Genomic DNA, 24,608 nt, shown 5'->3' on the forward strand with positions numbered 1-24,608 from the left:
TTTAATTTGATGTGAAAATGTAGGTTTTAGATTGGAGATTTTTTATTAAACTTTTATTTTTCTTATTGATAATGTATTTTTTTTTGTTTTAATCTTTGTTTATTTATTAATTTATTTTCATATTTATTTTGTGTTATTGTATAATCATTATTCATCTTTTATTTATTTGGTAATATTGTTCAATTCACCAATAAAACATTTATTATTTATATTTATTTTCATTATATAATGCTTATTATTGTTAGTCTTCTTTTCATGTTTGTTCTTTGTAGATGGATAATTGCTATAAATTTTTTGTTAATTATTATTTTGATACAGTTGGTTTTGTATCTTTTTCTTATGAATGTTATTTTATCTTGAGACACATTGCATTTAATTCATTTTATTTCGTCATACTGAATGAAATCGTATTGATAATGGGTTTTAACCAATTTGCCCATTAATTTGATCGTGGCTTATGGTCATTCCAGATTGAAATTTTTCCTCAAAATTGTCATTTTCTTCTTTCTTATTTTGCTTATGACACAAGTGGTTCTTTGAATATGGGATAATTTATTTGCCATTTTAATTTGATGTGGAAATGTAGGTTTTAGATTGCACATTGTAGCAAGTGCAATTTACTTCATTTTTTTCTTTCTTTGTTATCCCTAACTTCTATTGGCCAATGTTCTGACAATGGGGGAAGAGTGATCACTTGCTTTTTAGGGTGCTCTGGTTCAGTAACTACACTAGTGAAAATTGTTGGTGAGTCAGAGTTTCTGTTTGTTTCTTTGGTTTTTTCTTGTCTTTCCATGAAGTGTGTTTCTTTTACTGATTTTACCTCATTGGTTTTTACACAGGTGCTCTACTTCAGTAGCTACACTAGCGAAGACTGTTTGTGAATCATTGTCTGTTCTGTTTGTTTTTTTGGTTTTTTTTTCTTGGTCTTGTCTTTCTGGGTAATGGAATATGGGATAATTTATTTGCCATTTTAATTTGATGTGAAAATGTAGGTTTGAGATTGCAGATTGAGGTATAGGGCAATTTAATTTTATTACACGGGTGTATCTTGCACCCCTCAACTACATCATATGTTGACATATAATTTCTATTTACCTTTCTTTTTTTAACTGGGTTTTTTCATGTTGCCTATTAATTTCACTTGATTATTTTTTTGCTTTCTAATGGGTGTTTAATGTAATTGGTTCTTTATTGGAATATTTTATTATTTATTTTGTTCCTTTTATTATAATTCCCTCACTTTCAAAGACTTATTTTCATTATATAATGCTTACTATTGTTAGTCTTCTTTTCATGTTTGTTGATTTTTTTTTTGTTTCTATTTGTCTTATTAGTGATTGTATGTTTGAGTAATTATTTATTTACCTGATAATTGTTTACTACAGTTGGTTTTGTATCTTTTTCGTATGTGAGACACATGGCATTCATTCATTTCATTTTGTCATTTTTGGGAGACTCTAGAGCATCCATTCTGAAAGAAATTGTGTTGATAATGAGCTTTTCACCAATTTGTCCTTTGATTTGATCTCTCCGGATTGAATCGTTGTTGACTTCAGTACGAAACTTCATTTTTCTATTTTTGTCATCCCTAACCTCTATTGGCCAAGTTCTGACAATGGCGGTGCAGTTGCTCTGCTTCAGTAGCTACACTAGCAAAGACTGTTTGTGAGTCATAGCGTGTTTTGTTTGTTTTTTTGGTTTGGTCTTGTTTCTGTGAAGTATAATTTTATTACAAATGGGTGCATCTAGCACCATTAAACTACATCATACTATTCTTGATCAGGTACATCATAAATTTTATAATTTCTTAAAGCTAGCTAATTGCCATTCTTTTTTTAACTTGATGGGATTTTACTGATTTCACTTTAATTTCTTTTAAATAGGTATTATTCAATACAATTTTGGCTTGTTATTTTGTCATTTCTCTTTTTTTAACTTGATCCTCATACTTTCTCTTATTTTTCTTATTGACTTTGTTTATTTATTAATTTATTTTTATTTTGTGTTATTGTATAATCATTATTCAACTTTTATTTATTTGATAATATTGTTCAATTCAACAATAGAACATTTATTATTTTTATCTTATTAGTGATTGTATTTTTGATTAATTGTTAATTATTATTAATGCAGTTGGTTTTGTATCCTTTTATGAATATTATTCGTCAGTGATGGAATATGTGATATTATTTGTCAGCGGTAAAGGCAATTTTTATTATTATTTTTTTGCTTTCTAATAGGTACTATTTAATATAATTGGTTCTTTATTGTATAATTTTGGTTTGTTATTTTATCATTCTCTTTTTCACTTGATTCCCCATCTTGTTTATTATATTATTTTATTATACATTTTTTTAGCTCTTATTTTTCTTATTGATATTTTTTTGTTTTTGTCTTAGTTTATTTATTAATTTATTTTGTGTTATTGTATAAACATTATTTGATGATGTTGTTCCTTTGATTACAATTCACTTTCAAGACTTATTTTTACTTATTTTTGGTCTTCATGTTTGTTCTTTATGGATTTTGTTTCTACAAATTTTGTCTTGTTAGTGATTGTATTTTCAATTAATTATTTTACCTAATAATTATTGCTTAATACAGTTGGTTTTGTATCTTTTTCATATGAATGATATTTGTTTTATTTCAAGACACATGGCATTCATCCATTTTCTCATTCCTGGTTGAACCCTTTTGTTTGCTCTTCTTTTCAATCCTTTAGACATGTCATGTCTGAGAATCATCATTTTTTCTTCCTTCATTATTTTGCTTATGACTTCAGCACCTCCTTGTCTCCTACTTTATTTTTTTCTTTCTTTGTCATCCCTAACTTCTATTGGCCAATGTTCTGACAATGGTGGGGTAGAGAAATCTACACTTGGTGCTCTGCTTAGTAGCTATAGTCTGACATGTGAGTTTGAGTCTGTTCTGTTTTTGTTTTTGGTTTTTCTTGGTCTTGTCTGTTTTCATGAAGTGTGTTTCTGGGTGTTGGAATGTGGGATAATTAATTTGTCATTTTAATTTGATGAATTGTAGATTGTGGAGGGGTTCATCTAGCGCCACTCACTACATCATACTTGTTGTTGACCAGGTAAATTTAACAATAATCAAAGATATTTTTACTTCGAGCTAGCTATTTACCGTTATATTTTTAACTTGCTTTTTATCTTTCTCTTGATTCCCTATCTTGTTCATTATATTATTTTATTATACATATTTTTATCTCTTATTTTTCTTATTGATAACTTATTTTTTCTGTTTTTGTCTTAGTTTGTTTATTAATTTATTTTCATATTTATTTTGTGTTATTGTTTAAACATTATTCACCTTGTCCCCCACTTTTATTTTTTTCTCTCTGTCATCCCTAACTTCTATTGGCCAATTGGCAGAACAGAGCAATCACTTGATTTTTACACAGGGTGCTTTGCTTCAATAGCTACACTTGTGTGAGTAATTTGTTTTTTTTTCTTGGTCTTTGTTTGTTTCTGTGAAGTGTGTTCTTTTTAGGTGATGGAATGTCACATTTTAATTTGATGTCAAAATGTAGGTTTCAGATTGTAGATTGTGGTAAGGGCAATTTAGAGGGGGTGCATCAAGCACCACTCAACTACATCATACTTTGAAATTGAATGATGATTATACAATAACAATATGTAACAAATGAAGGAGATAGAACAATATCTATAATAAGAATAAATGAAAGAAAGTAAATTTGCATAGTGAAGAAAAAAGATATATAATTAAATGAATTAGCAATAAATCTCAACTTAACTGTGGTCATTCGGATTTTCAGGCAAGGACCCATCAGCCTACCAAGCTTGCATGGGTGATATGACACCAACAAGGGCGGAAACCCGCCTTCAACCATCATGAAGTAAAGCCCCTGGGTGCGATGCCTCATTATGGAGCGGTCCGACAATAGCTGGCAATGTATAGCTACAGGTTTGATATCCGGATTATAGCAAAACATGAAAGCAGTCTTCTTTCATATTGAGATTAACAAGTCGACAGTCTCAAAAGCTTGGCTGTAGACCTTTCTTCACAAAATCACTTCCTTCAACACAGCCTTCCTTCATTTCCTACTGACGTAGCCATAACAACACATAACCAGTAACCTTACAGGATTTTCGCAATTGCCACAAGCTTGCCCTAGGCTGTCAACTCTTTTCAGGACTTTTCAGAGACTTGCCACTAGCTTGGCATGGGTTGTCAAGGCTTGTTCATGCCTAGGCAACATTTGCCACGAGCTTGCCCTTTGTTGCCAACAATTGCAACAAGCTTGCACGAGGTTGCGAATGCAGGGCCTTGTCAATGTGTGCCACAAGCTTGTCATGGATTGCTAATGCTTGTTCGTGCCTTGGTAACACCTGCCACGGGCTCGTCCTTCATTGCCAACAATTGCCACAAGCTTGCACTAGGTTGCCAACTCTTTCCAGGGCTTTCTAGACACTTGCCACTAGCTTGGCATGGGTTGCCAAGGCTCGTTCGTGCTTAGGCAAAATTTGCCGAGCTCGCCCTTCATTACCAACAATTGCCATAAGCTTGTACGAGGTTGCCAACACTGTCCAAGGCCTTCCAAATAGTTACCACAAGCTTGGTATGGGTTGTCAACGCTTGTTCGTACCTAGGCAACACTTCCCACGAGCTCGCCTTTAGTTTTCCAACAATTGCCACAAGCTTGCACCTGACTGCCAATGCTTCCTAGGGCTTTCCAATGCTTGCCACAAGCTTGGCATGGTTGCCAATGTGCCTTTGCAGCGCTTGCCAGGGGTTCGCCCTTCGTTGTCAACAATTGCCAAAAGCCTGCACTAGGCTGCCAACGCTTTCCAGGGCCTTTCCAACACTTGTCACAACCTTGGCATTCGTGTCTTAGCAACACTTGTCACGAGCTCGTCATTTGTTGTCAACATTTGTCACAAGCTTGCACTTGTTCGTGCTTTGGCAACACTTGCCACAATCTCATTCTTGGTTGCCAACAATAGCCACAAGCTTGCAAGGGCCATCCAAAACATTTACCACATGTTCATGCCTTGGCAGTACTTGTCACGTCCTTTGTTGCCAACAATTGTCACAAGCTTGCATGAGGCAGCCAACACTTAAGGCTTGCCAATGCTTGCCATGGGTTGCCAACACAAGATTGCGCGAGGCTGCAAATGCTTCCCAGCATTAGCTACCGTGTGCAAGCTTGTGGTAATTGTTGGCAAGGAAAGACAAGGTTGTGGCAAGTGCTGCCAAGGCAGGAACAAGCAGTGGTAACTCATTTCAAGCTTGTGGCAGTTTGGAAGGCCTTGGTAGCTCTTGCCATGAGCTCACCCTTCGTTGCCAACATTTGCCACAAGCTTGCACGAGGCTGTCAAAGCTTCTCAAGGCTTTGCCAATGCTTCCTACAAGCTTGGCATGCTTGGCATGCGGTGCCAACGATTGCTCGTGCCTTGGCAGCTCTTGCCACGAGCTCACCCTTCGCTGCCAACATTTGCCACAAGCTTGCACGAGGTCACCCTTCGAGGCCAACATTTGTCAAAAGCTTGCGCGAGGCAACGTTTTTCTGGGGCTTGCAAATGCTTGCCAAAAGGTTGGCATAGGTTCCTTAGTACGAGCTCAGCTTTCGTTGCCAACATTTCCCACAAGCTTGCACGAGGCTGCCAACGCTTTTCAAGGCCTTGCCAACGCTTCCGACCAGCTTGGCATGGGGTGCTGCTCGGGCCTTGGCAGCTCTTGTCACGAGCTCACCCTTCATTGCTAACATTTGCCAGAAGCAAGAAGCTGCCAACGCTTCCCAGGGCCTTGCCAATGCTTGCCACAAGCTTGGCATGGGGTGTTAACGATTGCTCGTGCCTTGGTAGCTCTTGCCACAAGCTCACCTTTCGTTGCCAACATTTCCCACAAGCTTGCATGAGGCCGCTTCCTAAGGCCTTTTGCCATAAGCTTGGCATGGGTTGCCAACGATTGCTTGGCAACTCTTGCAATTGCTAACATTTGCCCTTGAGGCTGCCAACACTTAGGGCCTTGTCAATGCTTCAACAAGCTTGGCATGGGGTGCAAGCCTTGATAGCTCTTGCCATGGGCTCACCTTTCGTTGCCAAACATTTTCCAGAAGCAATCATGAGGCTGCCAAGGCCTTGCCAATGCTTCCCACAAGCTTGGCATGGGGTGCCAACGATTGCTCATGCCTTGACAGCTCTTGCCACGAGATCACCGTTCGTTGCTAACATTTGCCACAAGCTTGCACTGCCCATTGCTTACCACAAGCTTGGCATGGTGTGCAGAAGATTGCTTGTGCCTTGGCAACTCTTGCCACGAGCTCACCCTTCGTTGCCAACATTTACCAGAAGCAATCATGAGGCTGCCAACGCTTCTAGGGCCTTGCCAATGCTTCCCTGCTTGGCATGGAGTGCCACCAATTACTTGTGCCTTGGCAGCTCTTGCCACGAGGTCACCCTTCGAGGCCAACATTTGGCACCAGCTTGTGCGAGGCTGCCAGCACTTCCTAAGCACTTGCCAACGTTTGCCATATGGGGAGCCAATAGTTGCTCGTTCCTTGGCAGCTCTCGACACAAGCACCCCCTTCGTTGCCAATATTTCCCACAATATTTCCCACACGCTTGCACGAGGTTGCCAACGTGCGCTTGCCACAAGCTTGGCATGGGGTGCCATCGATTACTCGTGCCTTGGAAGCTCTTGCCACGAGCTCATCCTTCGTTTCCAACATTTGCCACAAGCTTGCACCTAATGCTTTCTTGCCAACGCTTCCCACAAGCTTGGTATGGGTTGCTAATGATTGCCCGTTCCTTGGCAGCTTTTGCCACGAGCTCACCCTTCATTGCCATCATTTACCACAAGCTTCCCAGGGCCTTGCCAACGCTTGCCATAAGCTTTGGCACGGGGTGCCATCCTTAGAAGCTCTTGTCGCGAGCGCACCCTTCGTTTCCAACATTTGCCACAAGCTTGCACAAGGCTCCCAACGCTTCCCTGCCAATGCTTCCCACAACCACAAGCTTGGCATGGGTTGCTAATGATTGCTTGTTTCTTGGCAGCTTTTGCCATAAGCTCACCCTTCATTGCCATCATTTACCACAGCTACCAACGCTTCCCAGGGCCTTGCCAACGCTTGCCACAAGCTTGGCCTGGGGTGCCAACGATTACTCGTGCCTTGGAAGCTCTTGCCGCGAGCTCACCCTTTCCAACATTTGCCACAAGCGCTTTCAACGCTTCCCAGGGCCTTGCCAACGCTTCCCACAAGCTTGGTATGGGTTGCTAATGATTGCGGCAGCTTTTGCCACGAGCTCACCCTTCATTGCCATCATTTACCACAAGCTTGCACGAGGCTGCCAACGCTTTCCAAGGCCTTGCTAATGCTTGCCACCAGCTTGGCATGAGTTGCCACTCGTGCCTTGGTAGCTCTTGCCACGAGCTCACCCTTCGTTCCTAACATTTGCCACAAGTGCCAACGCTTCCTAGGGACTTGTCAATGCTTGCCACAAGGTTGGCATGGGGTGTCAAGGATTGCTCATGCCTTGGTAGCTCCTGATACAAGCGCCCCCTTCATTGCCAACATTTGCCACAAGTTTGCACGAGGTTGCCAACGCTTCTGAGGGCCTTTGCCAATGTTTTCCACAAGCTTAGAATGGGTTGCTACCGATCGCTCGTTCTTTAGCAGCTCTTAGAACGAGCGCCACCTTCGTTGCCAATATTTGCCGCAAGCTACCAACGCTTCATAAGGCCTTGCCAACGCTTGCCACAAGGTTGGCATGGGGTGCCAACGATTGCTCGTTCCTTGGCAACGCTTGCCACGAGGTCATTCTTCATTGCCAACATTTGCCACAAGCTTGCAAGAGCCTGCCAACGCTTCCTAGGGACTTGTCAATGCTTGCCACAAGGTTGGCATGGGGTGTCAAGGATTGCTCACGCCTTGGCAGCTCCTGATACAAGCGCCCCTTCAACATTTGCCACAAGCTCGCACGAGGTTGCCAACGCTTCCGAGGGCCTTGCCAATGTTTTCCACAAGCTTAGAATGGGTTGATACCGATCGCTCGTTCTTTAGCAGCTCTTAGAATGAGCGCCACGTTGTCAATATTTGCCACGAGCTTGCACAACGCTTCCTAAGGCCTTGCCTTGCCACAAGGTTGGCATGGGGTGCCAACAATTGCCAACATTTGGCACAAGCTTGTACGATCTTCCCAGGGACTTGCCAACCCTAGCCACAAGGTTGGCATGGGGTGCCAACGATTGCTCATGCCTTGGCAGCTCTTGCCAAGAGCTCACCTTTCATTGCCAACATTTGCTAGAAGCTTGCACGAGCCTGCCAACGTGTCCTAGGGCCTTACCAATGCTTTCCACAAGCTTAGCATGGGTTGCCAACGATTGCTTATGCCTTGGCAGCTATTCTCATGAGCTCACCCTTCATTGCCATCATTTGCCACAAGCTTGCACAAGGTTGCCAACGGCCTTGCTAATGCTTGCCACAAGCTTGGCGTGGGGTGCCAACTATTGCTCGTGCCTTGGCTGCTCTTGCCACGAGCTTACCCTTCGTTGCCAAAATTTGCCACAAGCTTGCAAGAGCCTGCTAACGCTTCCCAAGGACTTGCCAATGCTTGCCATAAGGTTGGCATGGGGTGCCAAGGATTGCTCGTGCCTTAGCAGCTCTTACACGAGCGCCCTGCCAACATTTGCCACAAGCTTGCACGAGGCTGCCAACGCTTCCGAGGGCCTTGCCAATGCTTTCCACAAGCTTTGAATGGGTTGCCATCGATTGCTCATTCCTTGGCAGCTCTTGCCACAAGTTGGCAATACTTGTTCGTGCCTTGGCAGCTCTTGCTACCAGCTCACCCTTCATTGCCAACAATTACCACAAGCTTGCACGTAGCTCCCAAGGCTTCCCAGGGTCTTGCCACAAGCTTGGCAGGGTTGCCAGTGCTTGTTCGTGTATTGAAAACACTTAGCACGAGCTCGTCCTTCGTTGCCAGCAATTGCAACAAGCTGGAACGAGGCCACCAATGCTTTCCACGGCCTTGCCAACGCTTGCCACAAGCTTGGCATGGGTTGCCAATGATTGTTCGTGCCTTAGAAGCACTTGCCACAAGCTCGCAATGGGAATTGAAATCGATGATCATAGGCTCAAATTTTTATGCCTTTGACTAGGCTCACAAGGAAGGATAAGCCGTTTATTTAGGATGATAGGTGCGAGATAGCTTTTCTTGAGTTTAAAAGAAAGGTTAACAGCTCCTGGTGATTTCAGATCCTCAAAAGCCCTATGACATATATACTGATGCCTCTCATAAGGGTCTTGGTTGTATTCTAATGCAAGATGAGAGGGTAGTGGCATATTATTGATGATAGGTATGTGGCTTTCAAGGATAGGGTGGGTGTGTTCCCAAAAACGAGTCTATTTGGAAGAAATTGTTGGATGAGGTGCATTGTAATAGCTACACCCTTCATCCCAGTGCTACTAAGATGTATCATGACATGCAGCGTCACTGGGGGTGGCCAGGCATGAAAAAGGATGTATGAAAAAGGATGTCACAGAGTATGTCAGTGTAAGTGTTTAACCTGTCAGAAGGTCAAGATAGAGCACCAAAAGCCATCAGGGTTGTTACAACCTTCGGAGATTCCTAAATGAAAATGGGACAATATTTCAATGGATTTTGTAACTGGTCTGCCAGAACCTAAGGTAGTTTTGACTCTGGGTAATTGTAGATCGTTTGACTAAGTCAGCACATTTCTTATTGGTTAAGACCACCTATATGGTTGATAAGTATGCTGAGATCTACATTAAGGAGATTGTGCGACTACACCGAGAGATATTGTTTCAAATCGTGATCCTTGATTTACATTGAATTTATGGCAAGCTATGCAAAAGGCTATGGGCACAGATCTAAAGTTTAGTACGTCCTAACATCCACAGACTGATGGACAAACTGAGTGGGCGATCTAGACATTAGAGGATATGTTGAGGTCGTGTGCCTTAGAGCTTTAGGGAAGCTGGGATAAGGATTTGCCTCTAGTGGAGTTTTAATAACAGTTATCATGCAAGTATTCAGATGGGTCCTTATGAGGTATTGTATGAAAGACAGTGCATATCACCTCTCTGTTTGTATGAGTTGAGTGAGAGGACAACGATGGGACTGTATGTGGTAGATGAGATCACAGAGAAAATCAAATTGATCCAACAAAAGCTTCTTACGGCGTAGAGTAGATAGAAAAGTTAAGCAAATAATCGTCGTAAGGACCTGTCTTTTGAGGTTGGGGATCATGTGTTTCTCAAGGTTTTTCCATTGACAGGCATTGGACGCTCAATACGGGCTAAGAAGTTGTCTCCTCGATATATGGGTCCTTTTGAGGTTTTGAAGAAAGTTAGGCCAGTGGCTTATCAGTTAGCATTACTGCCTCAATTAGCGGGTTTCCACGTGTTTCATGTGTCACAACTGAAGAAGTACTAGCCAGACCTGTCGCATGTGATAGAACCTGAGGAGGTTGAAATTCAAGAGAATTTAACCTACCGGATTGAACTAGATTGTATCATGGATGCTAAGGATAAATAGCTCAGAAATAAAACAATCCGGTTGGTAAAAGTGATTTAGAAAGGGACGGCTCTGGGAGATACAATCTGGAGACTGAGGATGAGGATCAAATGAGGAAGGAGTATAGGTATGTTTCTCTCTTTGATTTATGAATTAGCTTGGATTTTGGGGACAATCCTTTTTAAAGGAGGGAAGAATGTAACATCTTGAAATGTTAAGACTCAAATTTATTTAAAAAAATAATAAAATAAAATATGTATAATTAAATTAAAATTAAGAATAATTTGATAGAGATCCAGTGCCAATCATTGTACTATGCACATTGTTATTTAATGAATTTCTCTCTTGTTATCATAACAATTGCATGTTCAATATGATAATTGTATCCTTAGACAAACTATAGTGATTGTCCTAAATGTCTCTGATCGATTATCTTTAAGAGATCATAAATGAAAAAACACTGGTATGACTTTGATTAATTATAGAGATATAAATTAAAATCATAGGTACTTAAAAGAGTACAAGGTGCTGGACCAACAAGCTATAAGAAAAGCTGCATCATACAAGTCATAAGCTTATTTCATATGTAACTATATTACTAAGCCTTTTGACCTAAGATCATCATGAATTCCTACATGATGACCACTAAACTTTGACCTAGTTAAAAGTCACCTTTAACAAAGTGATTATAATGGTTATGATTGAGTTTAGTGATATTCACGTAGAGGAATATGAGTGGTCAAGTTAGAATTTGTCCCTCACATTGAGAGATATTACTGGGCCCCTTGATGAGTAAGATTGAGAAAATGTATGGCCATACTACAATGGAAAGGGTTTTTCCGTTGCTACTGTCAGTCTACTCAGAGCTCGAGAAAGTAATGGTCAGGTAAAGGAGAATGACAATTCCATGTCTCATACTTGATCGAAATATTGCGTGACAAAAGGAATGTGATATCGTTGTAGGATAGGTTATATTGGATTATTGATCCCTATGTGAATTGGGTAGTTGTAATATCTTGCTAGAGAGCCACTTGTAACTTGGTGGGCTAATAGCTTAAAGTCATAGGCACTTAAAAGAGTACAAGGTGCTAGACCGGCCCGTTATGAGAAAGTTGCATGGTACAAGTTATAAGCTTATCTCATATGTAACTATATCACTAAGCCCTTTGACCTGATATCATCATGGATTCCTACATGATGACTACTGAACTTTGACCTAATCAAAAGTCACCTTTGACCAAGTGATCATAAAGGCTATAATTGAGTTTAGTGATATTTATGCAAAGAAATATGAGTGGTCAAGATGGAATTTGTCCCTCACATTAAGTGAGAGATATTACTAGGCCCTTTGATGAGTAAAACTGAGAAAATATATAGTCATACTATAATGGAAAGTGTTTTTCTATTGCTACTATCAGTCTACGTAGAGATTGAGAAAGTAATGGTTAAGTAAAGGAGAATGACAATTCCATGTCTCACACTTGACTGAAATATCGCGTGACAAAAGGGATGTGATATGGTTGCAGGATAGGTTACATTGGATCATCGATCCCCATGTGAATTGGGTAGTGAAATGTCTTGCTAGAGGCCACTTGTAACTTGTGAGCTAATAGCATAATTACCCCACTGCTAATTTCATATGGGCCTATAAGGTTTACATAAGAACAGCCCAACTCGAGCTATAATGTCCGAGTTCGTTGAATTTGAAATATGTCTAGATTCAATGAATGTAATATAGAGTGAATGAATTTTTATATTTGAGTATTTATTTGATATATATATATATATATATATGAAATATAAAATTCAAAATATAATATATATATATATATTTTTTTTAAAATATATATATCCATATATGTGTATATATATATATCAAATATATATATGATATATAAAATTAAATATAAATAATATAATATATATATATTCGAAATATATATGCATATATGTATTTGTATATATATATATATATATTGTCAATAAAACTTGTTTCTTTAACTGCAACATGTGAGTAAACATCTACGCTTCACACAATTATAATAGTTGTCATTATATTTTATTAATAAGCACTTTGTTCATTACTTCAACTAAAACAACTGGCTATGTATTGCTACAGGGTTTGACTAACACTGATCCGGGTCATAGCAGAACATGAAAGGTTCTCAGTCCTCTTTCATATTGAGATTAACAAGCCAGCAGTCTCAAAAACCTGGTTATAGACCTTTCATAAAACTACTTCATTTAAACCAGCACAGCACAGCCTTCCTTCGTTTCCTACTGGAGGCATAGCCATAGCAATACATAACTAGTAATTCCCCTTATATGATCATTGTGAAAATTCAAAACTTTTGTTAGGTATGAGATAATAATCCCCTTAACCCCTAAAGAAAAATTACTCAGCCATACCTTTTAATCTTCAATACTTGCAAAGGAGGAAATAAATGAACAAAATACTTTTATTGATAGTAAGAGGGTAAGGTTACAAGGAGGCAGAGAACTAAAGTGCTCAAGGAAGCTCTAAGGTTCTCAACTGTGTGTTGCTTCAGAGATTACATGACTTTATAAAGAATTGGCCTTCCAACCCTAATTACATAACCTTAGTTAATTTTAACTTTAATAATTACAAGAAAACAAAACTACTTTTGACAAAATGAAAAAGCTAGACTTAGACAAAATGAAAAGTTAAAGTAATTATTTACAATATAGGTTTAGGCTTTCTTTTTAGCTCTTAGACTTTTTGACTTCTTCTTCCATCTTTTTCAGTCTTCTTTTTTACTTGTCAGTAGATTAATCCAGAATATTCATGTTGATAGAAGGGTCTTCATAGTCTTTATCAGCTTCTCTTTTTTCATCACAATATTTACTTTATGGATAGCATACTCCGACAATACTTGACATATTTTCTTCTTTGTCCCTTCATCATTATCCATCGAATTATTTCTTAATCTTTTGTACTAATTATTAAAGCTTTTTGAATTTATGCTATTTTTTCCTACTGAGAAAATACATGTTGTTGGGCCAGTGAAGTATGTCCACTGTTCTTCTTCTACTGTAATTGTCCTATTGAGCTCTTGAAAAATTATATGTACTTCTTGGACTCTGATAGTAGAGATCTTATATTTGAGATCTTTATCATTAATTATATCTTCTTTTTCTTCTTGCTCATACTCAAATGGTTTTCTTATTGTCCCAAACTTAATCAGATTAATTGGAAGATAGAATTTGGCAGGAGTTATATCAACTATTGTTGAGTGACACCGAATGAAGACTCGATATTGAGTTACTATTCCAAAATAATGTTTAGTAGCTTCCTTAATTGACTCTAGAAGTTTTGATATTTCTGACATATTATTAGAAGGATATATTGAGTGAATAAGGCCATAGCTATATAGGGTTTTTACAAGATCAGGGTTAGTGTTTAGATAAACAATAACTTTATTGAAGGAATAATGAGACACATTTAATATTACTGGTGTTACTATCTTTTCTTTTCTTAATTCAGCTTTCTTAGGTGATATATTTAATCCTTTTTTTCTATAAGATCTATAGAACACTAAATATTTTTCATGTTCTTTTTTATCCTTTGAGAATATCAAAATATCATCTATATATATATGATAGCAAAATCTTTTATTGGCAATAATAATTTTGTTACGTATTCTTGAAATATATTAGGACTATTATGAAATCTCATGGGCAATACATTCCATTCATACAATCCTTCTGATGTACTAAAAGTAGTATATTTTTTACTTTCCTCTTCTAGTTTTATTTGAAAAAATCTTGATTTGCAATCACTGAATATATATTTTTCTCTTATTAAGTTAAATAATAAATCTATTTTTGGGATTGGATATCTATTTTTTATTGCTAATTCATTTAGTTTTTTATAGTTTATAACTAATCTTGATTTTTCTCTTTTTTCTTCATTATGTTTTACTACAATCATAGCAGGTGGTGAATATTCAAATCTACTTTCTCTTATTAAATTATATTGTTTCATTTCATTAATGTGCATTATGAATTCTTTTTTATCATTTTCTGTCCATGGGTATGGTTTATAGTTTATTTCTTTACTATAATCTCTTAATTCTATTTTTGCTAAAGGTTAGACTTTTCCCAATGCACTAAAGAATTATCACTATAATTTTCTAATGACCTTTGTTCAATTGTTTTAATTTCTTTTGCAGTATTTAACATTTTTATTGAATTTATAACTTTATTATTATACAAATTTTATTTAGTAGAAATTGTACTTCATATTCTTCTGTTTTCTTTTAAAAATTTTCATCTCTTCTACTATAAGGTTTAGTTACTCTTACTCTCCATGCTTGGTGTTTGCAAGGTGTTGTTAATATTATTGCTTTTTCAAACATATGTAAAGGATAATATTGTTCAATAAAATCTATTCCTAATATTACATCACATGAGTTAATATTATATTGATTTAATTTTCTTATTTTTAATTCATATTCTCTTATTTGTATCATAATTTCTCTTGCTTCTAATTTAATACAATTAATTTCTTGTCCTACCCCTTTCATTCTTAATATTTTAGTTTTTTTTCATAATTCATTTGGTAATACATTTGCTTTTGCTACTGAAATATTTACTCCTATATCAACTAAAGCATGATATTTTCTAGATCTATACTTTTGATAATTAAATTTTATCAATATGTAATATAATTTTGTCATATCAATTTTATCTTTTGAATTACTATTATTTGATGATTAATATTAATCATAATCCTTTCTTGTTGTATTCTCCATGGTTTTACTTATTCTAAGAAATCTATTCCTAGAATTATTTTACATTGATTGTTATTATCATCTATTATCCAAAATTTTACAGTTAACACATCTCTTTTATTTATTCTTATTGAAGATATTGTTCTATTTCCTTCATTTATTACTTCAAGACTATTATTTGTTAATCCTAATTGTATTATACTTTTTTGCTCTCTTGGGTCTACTAAGGCCATTACATCTATCCAATTAGCATCTTGTTTTACTTGTATAGCTATATAATTATTGTTTTCTAGTGGTATTTCAGGTTTTATTGATTCTAAGTTTGAACTTATAGGTGTCTCAGTTCTAGATCTTAACAATAATCTTTCTTGTCTAGATAATCCTCTACTTGTACTGGGTCTTAGTTCAAGACTAAAACTTCTTCTAGTATTAGGTTGATTTATATTTATATTTAATGTTAGTGTACTTATTTTTAATGTTCTTTTTCCTATGTTGTCATTAGTTATCATTCTTCTTGAATTATTTTCATTTTTATAATAGCTTATTGTATTATCTAATTCTAATCTTAATTGTTCAGGTATTGTTATTCTGGTTGGGTCTAATTCTATTTCTTGTAATATAGGCATAAAATGTTTGTCAATTATTAATTTTTCTTTATTTCTTTTATAAATTATGTTCATTTATAAATACTAATCCTATCATAGCAGTTGTACTTATTGGTCTTGATCCTAGTAATAATTTTATTTCTCTTAATTTATGATATATTAATAAGGTTTTGTTCATATTTTCATCAGCTCTTGAAATACAAAAGTTAGTATTTACTGTAAATTTTAGTTTTTGATATATTAATTACCAGTTAATATTCCTAAAATACTATCTTCAACACTACTTATTATTCTTCCATCAGTTATTAATAATTCTATTAGTTTCCTTCAAATAAGCTTTTACTAAAAATTATACTCTAGCAATATATATTTCTATTACTTCATCTTTAAACGATAATTTATTAACTTTAGCATCTATTAAAGCTTTACTTATTAAAGATATTTTTAATACTCCTTCTGTTAATGTTAATTCTATAGGGTGTTTCTTTTCTAATACTATACATGCATATTTTTCTTGTTTTTTAGACTTCACAAATTTTCCTACTTTATTCATAAAACTTTCATTTTTTAATTCTTCAGGTTTTAAATTTAATTTTGAATCTCTTATCTTTTCATATTATTTTTGATTAAAAGTTATTTTTTTTTGAACTATTCCTTCCTCTGTACTTACAACTTCTTCATATTCATCATATTCATTTTGATTACTACTTTCAGGTTCATCTTCTAATCTATTCATCATATACATATAACCTTTTTCTTCTTCAGATTCACTATTTTCATATTCACTTTCACTTGACTATTTTTAATTTATAAATTTCTGTTTTTAAATTATTTAATTTATTTTTATTTCAGATAATTTTTCATCATATCCTATACATAGGTTCTAAATTTTTTTTATATACTTCTTCCATTATTTTTATAATTTTCTTATCTTTTTTACTTGAATAGTTAGGTGATATGTGCCCTAATTCTCTACAATTATAACATTTACATTTTTTAGGTCTTTTATTATAGTTTATTCTTCTTTTTCCCTTTCTTTTAAAGAACTTTCTTGGTTTATATTTACTATATTTTTTATAATATTTTTCTTTAGGATATCTTTTAAATTTTATTTTTAATTTTCTTTTCTTTTTTTTCTTCCATATTTTTTGATTTACATTCCCATTTATGTCTTTTTATTATTTCTCCACATCTTAATATTGTTTTGTTAGTTTTATAATATTTCATATTTCTCCATGCAGTTCTACATTTATCAGCTATATATTTTCTTAAAAATAATTCTCTTCTTCCCATAGTATCTATTTTATTTAAAATATTTATTAAACCTTATCTTGTATCATCTATTATTTCATCTCCTTCTGAAGTTACTTTATAAGTATCACAATAATCTTCTAATATTGTATCTGATATTAATTTTTACTAGTTTTCTATAAAAAAATTTAAATAGAATCTTTCGTCTTTTAATTCTTCTAATCCTGCTTCATAATAATATTTTTTGTATTCACATATAAAAGCATTTAAATATTCTGATTCTAATGAACATAATTCTATTTCATGTAATATTTTTATTGCTTCTTTTTGTTTACTCATCTCATTTATATCCATACTTATTCCTCCAAATTCATTTAATAATGTTTTTATATATTTATCTATTAACATAGCATAATATTCTCTTTTACTATGGTAACTTTTATCTAATCTTCTAAATTTTTCTCTATATTCTTGAAATTTTTCATTCCACCAATTTTTTACATTTCCTAAAAGTGTTGCTTCTATTAATATATTTGTAGTGTTTACATCTACATTTTTCCTATTAATGCTATTAATGTTACTTTTCCCTATTCTTCTATTACTTCAATATTATTTAAATTACAATTTAAATTTAACCATATTTCTAAATTTGATATTTGTTTACTTTCATATTGTGCTAAAGGTGTGGGTATAAATTTATTATTTTTTGATATATTAAATGTAGCTTAAAAAGGTATATTGTTGCATTCTCTTTTATTTGGATTTATAAAATCTATTTCATAATATTGTTCTCTTTCATCTGGTTCCATCATTCTTTCATGTTTATGTTCTTCAGATATTCTACTTGATTTTATATTTTTATTATAGGATGGATCATCTAAATTTGATGCTACAAAATTTTATGGTATTCCATATGGTTGTTGATCATGAATTACTATTTGTGAATTTTGCATGTTTACAAATCCTTCTTCAAAATTATTATTTATGAGATGTTTATATTCTTGTTTTATTTTTTATAATTCTTCTCTTTCTTCTATTTCTTCATTTTGTAATAATTTTTGAAATTCTATTTCTAATTCTTCAGATTCATTTTTATAATTCATTTTCTATGTCATTTATTGTTTGTGCCATATTTATTTTTGAATTATGTTGAGGTTTTGGTTTATTTTTCTTTGTAGGTTTATAATTATAATTTTCTAACATTATTTTTGCTGCTCTATTTGTACTCTTCCATTCTTCTTCATTTATTTCATTTTCTCCTCTTAATTTTCTTTCTATTTCTTCTTCTAGTTTTTGTTTTATTTCTTTATCTTTTTTCTTTGCATAATTTGTTCCATTCTCCTTATCAAATATTTGTAATTCTATTTTTTCTATTTGTGCATGTATAACTATTCATTATCTCTTATCCTTTCTTTATTTTTTCTATTTCTATTCTTGTCTGTCTTATATTTTCATGCATATCTTATTTTCTTATTTTTTCTTTATTTATAATTTCTTCATATTCAACTATTCTCATCATATTTATTTATGACCATTCATCTTCTAATTTATTATGAGGATTTATTCATAAATATTTTATTATTCTATAAATATTATGACTTATCATACTTTGCTCAGTTCTTAGTCTTTCTGTATCATGTTTTATTTCATCTAATTTTTTATTACATTCTTTCTTTATTTTATATACTTTTTATTTTAAAGGTTTTGCATGTTCTTTAAGTCTTTTCATTTTTTCTCTAAGATTTTCTTTTTCTAACATTATTTGTACTTCTTCTAGTAACATGTTTATTATCTCCCTTTCATTAAAAAGATGTTCTAAATCTTTTATATTTTCATTTATATAACAACCTAATTGTTTTATAAAAAACATATTTGTCCAGTTTGCTTGATTACTTATACTATCTCCTTCTCCTCTTAATAAGAAAGGTATTAAAATACATGATAACTTTTCTACTGGTATATAAGAACTTTTTGAAATTTTGTTTTGCTCTACTTCACACATTTTTGGATCAATTGTTTCTATGATATTCATTATGGAACATTTTCTAATACTTCTATTATTGAAAAGCATGTACTTAGAAAAATTAAAAATCTTCTTTGATTTCTTTCTCTTATTGGGGTCATATAATATATCCTAGTTTCTCTTCCTATATATTCATTTAGAAATCTTGTTGCATTAGCCAATTTAAAAATATATGTGTGTATATATATATATCAAATATATATATGATATATGTATGTGATATATAAAATTAAATATAGATAATATAATATATATATATATATTTTCAAAATATATATGCATATATATATATATATATATTTGTATATATATATAATATAATATGTATATGTGATATATATTATATTATATTATCTTATGTTAGTTTTAAATTTAATTTTATATGATAGATTAAATTTAATAACTAACATGATAAGAAAGAATATCATGTCATTTTTATAATTTAAATTTATAAGATAAGTTCAAATTAGATATGATATTATGGATTAAATTTATGAGATAAATTTAATTAAATTTTTATGAGCTTTTAAGTGGAAGACAAAAAAACCTTTATCTATATATTATATATAGATAGGGACGTCCTTATAAAGGTAGAGAGAGAGTTAGAAAAGTTCTGATGGCAAAAACACTCTAAGAGCCACGAAACATCCTGTAGAAAGAAAAATTAATGTTTAAAGAAGAATAGACACTGAGAGCGCTAGCACGCTGTTTAAGTTAGAGAGTTGTTTGTATGGATACCGATAGAGGGAGCAGATCTACGGTGTCAGCTCCTTTGATCCAAATGTGCGCCAACTTCAAAGAATTAAAACGATAACTCTTCTATCCACCTTGACTTAAACGAGTTCATTTGGTTCATATCAGGATAGAGACTTTAAAATTTTAATCTTTCACTGCGCCTCCCTATCCAACACTTTTATCATTCTAACTCAAACCAGTCATAAAGTACTAATTTAGTTCTAAAGGACCTTTCTATTACTATAGGGTAAGAAATTATCTTCTTAAAACTTTTGAATTTAATTTCTCAATAGTTAAAACTAAGAGAAAATAGGGTAGAATTGGAGGTTAAGACAGTATGATATTTACCCGATAAGTAATAGGCAAGAAATGTCATCCTTTCTCCTAGAATCACTTGCCCTAGTATAGCTTCCCACTCTTCTCCATGCCAAAACTCCCTTTTCTCCTTTTTTCTTCTATCTGCACGAGCAGGACACGCCCCACTTAATCAAGTTGTTGCATCATACGTCGTAGTGCATCCATCCTTAGCTGCGGTGCATGGCATAGTGAGGGATATCCTCACTATGGTCACACACTAAACTCCGTGATGTTGTTCTCCATCTCACATCTGTTCATATAACATCCTAGCAAGTCAATATAACACTTCACTATCCATAATCCTATTCCTACATTCAAGTGTATGTGACGTGTTGTATTGATAGTCCTAGGTCCAATGGACGTGATCCAAGCATTAGGAAAGGCTTTTAGCACTTATTATGGGTTTTATACACCTTTTTTGTGGAAAAGTTGTAAAAAAAGGTAAAAAATGTATTTAGGTGTCCAACTTCCTAATATGACATGTTTTAGAAGTGAAACCTATGCCATTAGCTAGTTTATGAAAGAAGCTTTTCGTAAACATCTAGATCACGTCATTCGAGCGTTTGATAGAGAATCGGGATGCATCAGAAGTTCCCCCGATTCTACCGTCTACGTGCAACACGCCATGGTGCATGGTGCCTAAGCCATGGCACGTGGCACAGAGAGCAATATGCCATGGTGTATTACCCTATTTCATAGTAAATGAGTTATTTTCAATTGTTTTTATTTTTTCACTCCTCTAAAGTATCCCATGTTTCTGAACTTATTTTTACTCTGATATAAGAGATTATGATTTATTTAAACTCATTTTGATTAAGATAAATTTAGGATCCCTTAATTTTGAATTAAAACTTAGTAATCTCCTTTTTGAGTTAATCTTTGATTATCATGAGTTTTATTAGTTAATTGTGGTCAGTAGAGTGAGATTTTACAACTAACACCAAACAGTAACTAAGCTTCATATTACCAGTTATCTAAGGTTAAGCAACTTAAACAAAACCTTTAGAGTCACTTGAAGTATTTAAAACATAGACTCATAGCTTAATTGATTCAAAGCAAATTTAGCCATTTCACAAATCCAATGAAAAAGAGATGTAGAGGTAGAAGAGAAAGGTGGGAAACTTACTCAAGAGTTTGAAGGCCCAATTTAGCTTTAAAATCCTCCCAAATTAAAGCCCTAACAGTGCCCAAAATCTTTCTCTTTGAATTCTAAGCTTTCCACAATCAAAATGGTATTTTTCCAATGATTTTCAAAATTTAGACTTGTTTGGCTGTGTCGTGCACTGCAGAGCATGACACACAAGCCACGGCTCACGACACAATGAGTAAAAAGTCACTTGTGCTCCCCCTGATGCCACACGCTTCGATCCAACTTCCATCCTAGCTTAATTTAGAGCAAAATATGACCCAATAAGCTAATTAGTAGCTTAGAAACATAATTAAATTAATTATTTATTTTTTAACTAATTTATCCCTTAATTGGCAATTTATTCTAGATTTAAAGTTTTTGGATGTTACATATGTGGTGCAAGACACTATGCATGGCCTAATTTCTAACTTTATTTCTTTGTTTGAAGGGCATGCAATGAATATGATGAATGAAATCATGAGTCTTCCATTATGTAGGGATTATTGTATATTGCTTTTCACTTGAATTTGTTGATTTTCAAAACAAGTCTTGGGTCCTAAGCTTTTCAAATTATTGAATACAATCTAGTTTTGTTATTGTGGTGATTGTGCCAATCCTCTACTTATGTCATGTTTTTATAAAGGGAGGGTTATAGTTTGGTATCAGTTTCTCAAGTTTCGAGATCTAATTGTGGTGTTTGTTTGTGCATTCATCTTTAGCTATGGTAACTTATCCTTGTTCATAACACAACTCTTTTCCCTTATGCTCACTTGTTCTTTTCATCCTTAGAAGGTGAAAAAAATAATATATGTCATAAGGAGAGGTACTTTGCTAGAAGTGTTATTTCTAGATGAGTAAATGAGGAGCAAGAATTGAAAGTCCAACTAGCTCAGCCATAGCTAAGAGATAGTCATGATGAGCTACTAGAAGAGCTAAGAAATATGATGGTAGACATAAGGCAGATAGTCTAAGATCATGACACAATGTTAAGAGGAAGAGAACAAGAATAAAGAGTTAAGGCATGAGGTCAAACAGTGTAAGAGGAAGCGCGGAGTAGGCCTTAAGCATCTTAGGGTTTGGGTAGCAGACAAGAGGTTTCTAGCACTGATCCATCAATAGATCATGCTCGAAAGACTTTTATTTAGTTCAACTCATATAATTTTGATGGCAATATGAGAGAGGGGGTAACAAAGCTATGGGTTGAGAGGTTAAAGACCATCTTTGAAGTTGTCGTTTGTACTACTAAGTAGAAAGTTATCTTAGCTACAATACAGTTAGTTGGGGCTGTGAAGAGGTTGTGAGAATCTATAAGACTAACCAATAGTACTTGTCTAACCTAGGAGGAATTTAAGAAGGTTTTCTTCCACTAGTACTTCCCAGTCTCTTTCAAAATTGAGAAAGAGGAAGAATTTCATGTGTTCAGGTAGGGAGATCTAGACAAGGAAGAATTTATTCAAAGGTTTAATGATTTGTCTATTTACTCTACCTACCTCTAGCATAGCAATGACACTTAGTAGAAGGCTGAGCGATTGTTAAAAAGATAAGACCTGAGTACTGACACCAGATAGCATTGTTTGATGTGACAACATATGAAGATTTTTATCACAAGTTAAGAGTAGTTGCTAAGAGGGGCAAAAAGGCTAAAGCTGAGAAAAGGCAAGACAATTTGGGGAGATTCTCATCCCCTTTGGGTTTGACAAGCAGAGTTTCAAAGAAGCTTGGGTATAATTCTGGCAGTTCCAGTTTTGTTGGAAGGTAAGGTTTCAATAGAGGATCCCAGTCTTAATCAATGTAGAGGGGATCAGTGCAGAGAAGTATAGGTATGAGGATTGGGCCTCTATAATCTTCCAGGCAAGTGTCTAATGTCCTAGCACCAACATTGAGTATAGGAAGGAAGCCCTAGTAAAACATTTTTTGCTGATCTCATTCAGGTAGATGTTAGGCTTGCTTCAAGTGTGGCAAGTCGGCGACATTTAGTTAGGTAGTTAAGGGGACTAAGAGAGATCTATTATTCTTAGCTGAGTGTTTATAATTACACAAGAAGAAGCTAGAGCATCTTTAAATTTGATTCGAGGTATGATTTCTATATATGGCTATCAAGTAAAGGCACTGTTTGATTTGAGTGCCATATATTCCTTTGTGTTTGAAGAGTATGTGGATTGGTTGAATTTGCCTTTGCAAGAGTTACCCATTTTCATTAGAGTAACTATGCCTTCTAGATCGTCTAGGCAGAGATTTGATTTAAGGGTAGAGTTTCCAAGGTTGATATGATTTGCATTCCTATAAAGGCAATTGATGTAATTATTAGCATAGACTGGCTAGCAGTGAATAGTGCTATACTTGCTTGTACTAGAAAGAAGGTTTCATTACCAGTATTGTCTGTAGTAATGGATTCTTCTGAGCAATTCAAGTTCTTATTTGTAATTAGTACCAGAAGTTGATTCGGCAAGGTTGTGATGCGTACATGGTGTTCTTTGCTTCTAGTATAATTTATGACAAGGGAATTAAGAAGATTGGGGTATTGAGTGAGTTTCGGAGGTGTTTTCAGATAAAGTGACCATATTACCTCCTGAAAGAGAAGTGGAATTCTCAATTGATTTGGTTCCTAGAACTGAACTAATATCAAAGGCCCCGTATTGAATGTTGCCATCAGAATTGGCAGAATTAAAGAAGCAGATTGAAGACCTTATTAAACAAGGGGCTTATGAGACCAAGTGTGTCACCTTGGGGGTTGTTAGTGCTGTTTGTAAGAGAGAAGGATGATAACCTACATATTTATATTGATTACCGACAATTGAATAAGTAACTATGAAGAACAAGTATCCTTTGCTAAGGATAGATGATCTTTTAAATCAATTGGCTGGTGCCTCAATCTTTTTCAAGATAGACTCGAGGTCACGGTATTATCAGTTGAGAGTTAGTACAGCAAATGTGCCCAAGATAGCTTTCAAGATGTAGTATGGTTATGTCGTTTGGTTTGACAAATGTGCCTGCATTGTTCATGGATTATATGAACTGGATATTTAAGCTATACTTGGATTAGTTTGTTGTAATCTTTATTGATGACATCTTGATCTGTTCTTAGGATGAGGAGTAGCATGCGAAGTATTAGGGACTGTACTCCAAATTTTGAAAGATAAGAAGTTGTATGCCAAGCTTTGTAACTCTGTGTTCTGGCTAAGAGAAGTTAGATTTTTAGGGCACATAGTGTCAGCGGATGGGATTTCTATGGATTTA

The 24,608-nt window shown here is 34.5% G+C and overlaps 1 protein-coding gene across 1 annotated transcript in view; it reads left to right on the forward strand.

Moving 5' to 3' along the window:
• Nucleotides 1–24,608, forward strand: part of LOC129313710 (uncharacterized) — a 42,100-nt gene that overhangs the window by 12,750 nt on the left and 4,742 nt on the right. The window contains exon 5 of the mRNA XM_054957028.1: nucleotides 3,037–3,091. Within this exon, the coding sequence (XP_054813003.1) occupies nucleotides 3,037–3,091 (55 nt within the window). The remainder of the gene's footprint in view (nucleotides 1–3,036; nucleotides 3,092–24,608) is intronic.

Source organism: Prosopis cineraria, unplaced genomic scaffold (genome assembly GCF_029017545.1).
Source record: "Prosopis cineraria cultivar Desert tree isolate PC_DT_omini unplaced genomic scaffold, ASM2901754v1 PC6, whole genome shotgun sequence".
NCBI lineage: Eukaryota > Viridiplantae > Streptophyta > Magnoliopsida > Fabales > Fabaceae > Prosopis > Prosopis cineraria.